Source organism: Pocillopora damicornis, chromosome 9, assembly GCF_964200805.1.
Source record: "Pocillopora damicornis chromosome 9, jaPocDami1.2, whole genome shotgun sequence".
Lineage (NCBI taxonomy): Eukaryota > Metazoa > Cnidaria > Anthozoa > Scleractinia > Pocilloporidae > Pocillopora > Pocillopora damicornis.
In genome coordinates, this window is record NC_142678.1 from 13187791 (window position 1) to 13193543 (window position 5753).

The 5753-nt window shown below is 34.7% G+C and overlaps 2 protein-coding genes across 2 annotated transcripts; both read right to left on the bottom strand.

The window, feature by feature from the left end:
- Window positions 1–574: 574 nt before the first annotated feature.
- LOC149040217 (uncharacterized) lies at window positions 575–2473 on the bottom strand. Its single transcript, XM_089183044.1, has 5 exons — window positions 2279–2473; window positions 1926–2063; window positions 1449–1545; window positions 985–1058; window positions 575–669 (listed from the first exon to the last, which is right to left on the bottom strand). The coding sequence occupies exons 1-5, from the start codon at window positions 2337–2339 to the stop codon at window positions 581–583; spliced, it is 459 nt and encodes a 152-aa protein (XP_089039170.1). The 5' UTR covers window positions 2340–2473; the 3' UTR covers window positions 575–580.
- Window positions 2319–3888, bottom strand: LOC149040218 (uncharacterized). Its single transcript, XM_089181532.1, has 4 exons — window positions 3838–3888; window positions 3514–3573; window positions 3204–3388; window positions 2319–2919 (listed from the first exon to the last, which is right to left on the bottom strand). The coding sequence occupies exons 1-4, from the start codon at window positions 3886–3888 to the stop codon at window positions 2421–2423; spliced, it is 795 nt and encodes a 264-aa protein (XP_089037658.1). The 3' UTR covers window positions 2319–2420.
- Window positions 3889–5753: the final 1865 nt, after the last annotated feature.

The following is a 5753-nucleotide window of genomic DNA, read 5'->3' on the forward strand; positions in this document are numbered from 1 at the left end:
TGAAATCCCATTAAAAGATTGAAACAAGAATGCACCATGACCTGTTTACACAACATATTTTGGACTATTTTACAAAGGATTATTTACAAAGTGGAGAGAAAATGTTTCATCAAAAGAATTTTTCTTTCTGAATATAGAGCACTCAATATCATATATCATTTTTAGAAAAATCATACTTAAGATACTGTTATAAATGAACTTATTACAGAACAATTTTTTTGAAAAAAGAGCAGCAGTATGTTCTTATTAAAAGGCAATTCTTGCCTTAATTTTTTCACAAGAATCCAAAACACAAATGACCAATATTCAAAAATAGTAAATGGATTTTCATTCATTCTGAAATGCAAAAAAGAAAATAAACCAACATAAGAACATCTGCACCACTTCATATGACAGAATTATAGACAGTATGTTTTATTGCTAGATTGTAGTAATCAAAAACACTGAAAATTAAATTAGTTATAAGCCTTGAATTTCAGCTAATTAAGATACAACATTGACTGCAATAATATGAAGTGTTAGAGCCACAATTAATAACTTGCATTTCAAATTAGTTAAGATTACTGTTTCTTACCATTATTTAGGCATGACGGCTTTGCTGGCGAATTGCAGCAATGAGTCCAGGAACTCTTTTTTCATGAGCTTTGTTCTCATCTGTTTTCCTCCACCCTAAAATCAAAATACAAAACATTGTTTCCTTCATCTACATTTTGGCTTATGCCTTTGGCCCTGAAGAGTGAATAGCATCTAATTTCTCTTTAGAATATCACAAGGATAAATGAAATGATCACTATGTAAAGAAACTCAAGGTTGTTAAAAAAATTCACCTGTCAGCACCTTAGGAAATGTGAAGACAACACTTTGGAGTATTTATATATATATACAGAATGATGTTAGGGTGTAAAGGGTTAAGAATCAAGGCTCAGTGAACCAGTCCCAATAACACTAAACTGAGAAAAAGAGGAGAAACAACTGAATACTTACCTTCCATTTCTGAAAGGCATCTCAAATCTGAACACAGCAAGTTAAGACAATTTTCAATGTTATTTCCTTTGTCACTATATTGGTGAAAGGAAATCAGAAAATCAAGCAAATCTGCCTCAAGCTAAATACAACCTTTAGTTAAGCAGAACCACTACAGTCTCTGAAAAACCCAAATAAATAACAAGGACAAACAGTGGAACTTCTCGATCTGTAAATCAAACATTATTCAATCCATTGCTCACATTTTTTATTATTAACAAAAATAGTATGAAATAAAAATGAATCCAGAGGAACTAATTAAGCAATATATGATAGATAGATCAGTTATCCATATCAAAGGCAATTAGTTAACATATATAGGCACCTGTGCAGAGTTTTTGGATCATGGATTACAATGTAAGACTACATTTTAGGTCATAAGGAACATGTTTATTTCGTTTCTAAAATAAGTCTTTATTACTTACAGGGCAAGAAGGTCATCTTTTCTTTTCATCACTTTGGAATGGAAGCTATCCAATATAAGCCAGCCTTGGTTTAAGCTTTCAAACTCTTCTTTGTGGTCTACAGACAAAAAGTAAACAAATACATCGTACAAGCTGTGTAAGTTAAGCATGGCCTATAACACCTGAAATAAGTGTAAAAACTTGCAGTATCTCTAGTTTGGGGATTAGCTGTTTTTTAATATTTTAACCCTTTCACTCCTGAGAATGATCAAGACAGAATTTATCCTTACAATATCAAAACAATAGCATTATAGTCCATTCAATACCAATTTTACTGATCTAATACCATAAGAATTGTACTGCAGACAGTAAAGAGAATTACCAATAAGATCCTGGAGTTAAAGATTTATAACTCATTAGTGGGGAAAAGAACTTAACATAAGTTGTTTTGGAATTACAAGGTATTTCACTTTATCATTTTGGAAATGGATCACCCACCTGATGACATAGCTCTCTGCATTTCAAGTTTTACTCTTGAGCGGACTTCTTCCGAAGATAATAATTCATCTTGAACAAGCTTCAGTTCCTCTTCAACATAACTGGCCAACTCTGAGTGAAGCTGGCTTCCACTTGAGGCTGAACAAAAAAGTTAACATCAATAATCAACAAAAATAGTTGTAATTCAGAATAAAAAAATGTAAAGTTATGATTTTTATTTAGTGCTTATAGCTCAAGGTTCCAAGGAGTCTTACAATAAAACTGTTTGATTGGAAATAAATCAGATCAAAAGTATTCAAATTTAAGCCCCTTTCCATTTGGAATGGGAGGCTGGAAATCAAAACAGAACTTACATGAATTTTCATCTCTCTTGGAAATGCACTTCTCTTTTGTTGCAACTTCATCTTCCTTCATGAAAACTGTTTCTCTGTAAACAGTTTCTGAAGACAACTCAGGCAAGGAGTCCGGTGCTTCTTCATCATGTACAACAACATGTCATACCTCAGGCTGTTCATCAATTTGAGACCTGACAGTTTTATGAAGGTTCCTTTTACTCTGCACCTCTTTTTTCTCTTCACTCTCTAATGGCAGACCCTGGCTAGCAGGTGGGTGTGTTTGGGGGTAAACGGGGCTAAGATGTGGATGATGAGGTGAAGACTGCCTCCCGACCTTTCCTGACCCCACTTTGGTATTACTGCCAGATGAGGGATCCACCTGAGGTTCAGCATTTGGGAAGATGCCACCTTGTTGTTGAATAGTTTCTTTATCTTCCCCAACAGCAATTTTTGTACCACTTGAGCAGCCAACTTTATTGCTTTTATCTTTCTTTTTGTCTTCTTCAGTGGCAATGTCTGTATCACTTGAGCAGCCACGTTTCCTGCGCCTTCTTTTTTTCAAAGATTTATATTTTGCTGTCTTTCCCTCAGCTTTTCTTCTTGTTTGTTCCACCCTGACCTCTTGCATTATCTCTTCCCATATCTCTTCATCTGTGGGACTGTAAAGGTAATGCACAAGAGTTAATGGAATTTCACAATACAATTACTTTTAGACAAAACAAATAATAATTGCATGAATAAAAACCATTGAGCAAGTAAACTTTAGATTTTAGTTGACCCTTGTGATTATGCAGCAAAAATGATAATATCTCACTTTGAAAGTTTATTGATCAAGTTCATGGATCTAAAATAACATTATAATAGTAACTGACTTATAAATGCCAAACATAAGCTGGATGATCATTATAATAACTAGCTATGGAAATTACTGAAGAATACTCACTGAATGACTCCGTCATCTTCCTGGATAATCCATGATAATTCAAACTCAATTTTGCCACAAACAACTTTCTTGATTGCTGGCTTAAGGGTGACAGTAACATCCACTTTTCCAGGCATCTCTGTAATATAATTGCTGATATCAATACAGCCAGTGGCCAGAAGCTGTTGACAACCACTAGGAGACACCTAATGATTTCAAAGAAGCAAGAGGAAGATGAACAGTGTTCAGATTTACTCCAAACTGTGTGGAGTGAAAATAATATCAAAGAGTGACTACATGCTTGCATAATATTGAAGAGGGAAAAGCTTACATTACAGATGTAAATATTCCACTGCTTTTCTTGATATTCTGTCATTTTATCCTCTGAGTTCTACAAATACAAATAAATATTGTTTTAAAATAAAGAAACAAACTTGATAACAACAATATTAGGGACCTTGAACAAACCACAAGAACAATGGAATCGAAGATGTGGCAAAAAAAAAAAAGACCAAATGAGCAGAAAAACAGCTAAGCACTAGCATTTAGAACTTTTTTATGTTGAAGTCAAATCAAATTTGACATGGTCTGTGTACAGGAACACTGACAGAAAATTATTTCACTTTCAATATGGAACTCAATGTGGCTCACACACATTATACAGAGGTTGAGATGTGGCACTGTTAGAGACAGTAAAAGCATTCATGCTGCCATTAAGGAAATTCCAAACAAAAATTTAGATTTATTTTTTAATCAATTTGTCTTCCTAGGCATCACTCTCCTGACTGGTTAAGGTCCCTATTAATTTTGCCTGTGCAGTGTCTTTTAAGCTACAGGAAGTGTTATTGTGAAATAAAGTTCATATAATGGTTTTGGCAATATAAATTTAATCATCTGTCCTCAACCGTTTCATAGATTCAATAGCGTTTCATAATTTTTTTTTCTCTTCAGTTGCTGTGCTTTGAACTTTTACAATGAAAGTTATAATAGATTTAACATTAAGATGGACTGTTTTTATTTCAAAATTTCTTAAAACGTAACGCAAATTGAATCGGAGGAAGGAGCAAGCCTATGAAAAAATCAAAGAGGGCTTCAGTAAGTAGGTATAACGTGTTTACGAAAACGATGGTTTAAAAAAAAAAACTATGACGAAGGCAAGTCTTTTGGACTAAAATTTCGTTTCCAAATACTGTGGCACTTTAAGGAAATCTGTCCTCAAATTTCTACCTCATGTTGCCTTTGTTTGAAACTTACCTTGAGGAGAGTAAGTTTACCATCTACTGGATCAGGCTCAGGCCAAAAATGAACACCACGATAACCATTTTCAACATCTCCAAACCATGCTACAGGCTGAGAGAAAAAGTAATTGCAAGAAATATTTCTTTAACTCAAACTGACGATTAAGACATCAATAACGTTTAATGAGCTAAGAGAGAAAGAACAGAGATCCAAAGTCTACACTAACTACCTTTGTACTGTATTTCGCTTTCCTTTTTTTCCAAAAAACTGCAAGCTTGTGGGGAAACCTAATTGAAGAACAAAACAAGAATGTCAGCATAATGTGAGGAATCGAAGTTGCCATAGTTAGCCATATTTCTGTTCAATGCGGATTCTATCCCTGTATAAACGATTGACGTTTTACGATTCAAGGTCTGAGATGCACTTACATCTTTTGTTATTTTGGAATATGACAAAAAGGCAAAGAAGTACATCATATCTTCAAGGCGGCCGCCATGATGTCTTAATGCCAAGACTGGTAACTAGTAAAACTTACCCCTCCCTCCCCCTCGCTGTTAATGATTGACCGTTATCAAAAACTTTCTCTTGCAGCACTGCCGTGAAAAATACCAATTAGCTAAGTATTTGTTTTTCACCGAGTCTTGCAACTTCAAAGGGCAAACAATATTCAGTTTGGGAAAAGACCCTTTGTTTCTGTTGCTTAAGTCTCACGCGGAATTCAACAGTGAAATCGAACTCAGCCAAATTCTAAAACGCATATTTTTTCCTCAATTCAATTAATCCCTAGTGAAATTTATATTGTTTTTGAAATTGTACGCTTTGTCAGAGTTTAACTTTTGATCATTTTCTAATCAGAAAAGTAAAAAAAAGTCTGACTCTAGGGAGACAAGTAGCTTCGAAGGCTAAACTCTTAATGGAAAAGAGAGAAAGAAAATACTTTATCTTGTCCCTTACCACCTTTTCTTGCGTAATTCAACATTCAGTAACGAAACAGATGCTGTGATTAGAAAATTATCAGCTCTTGCTTTTTCCCGACGGAACGGTATGAGAACACAAGCCATTGCTGCTTCTCACAAAATCTCTCAGACGAACTCCAAGGATTTCTGCTTCGTTCATTGTGATGTCATGTTACCATGAAAATAATTGCTTCCAATGCATGTTGCGCGCGCTCAGTGCACTGCATTGACTGAGGCCGGTTGGAATAACTTGAAATTTCTCCATAACAGTTGAAGTAGAAGTAGCTAAACGAGGAAAATAGTTGCATTGGAAAACAAAAAATGTCGGCCTCTCTACATTTCTTCACTGGTGTACCCGTTTGTCTCTATTATGGTT

Coding starts and splice junctions, on each gene's coding strand:
- LOC149040217 (XM_089183044.1), bottom strand. CDS start 2,339: ATGAAGGAAGATGAAGTTGCAACAAAAGAGAAGTGCATTTCCAAGAGA. Junction 2,064..2,278: donor CAAGAGAGATGAAAATTCAT/GTAAGTTCTGTT, acceptor TTTTTTGTTCAG/CCTCAAGTGGAAGCCAGCTT. Junction 1,059..1,448: donor AAAGATGACCTTCTTGCCCT/GTAAGTAATAAA, acceptor TCACCAATATAG/TGACAAAGGAAATAACATTG.
- LOC149040218 (XM_089181532.1), bottom strand. CDS start 3,888: ATGAATGCTTTTACTGTCTCTAACAGTGCCACATCTCAACCTCTGTAT. Junction 3,389..3,513: donor GGAATATTTACATCTGTAAT/GTAAGCTTTTCC, acceptor TGAAATCATTAG/GTGTCTCCTAGTGGTTGTCA. Junction 2,920..3,203: donor GAAGATGACGGAGTCATTCA/GTGAGTATTCTT, acceptor TTACCTTTACAG/TCCCACAGATGAAGAGATAT.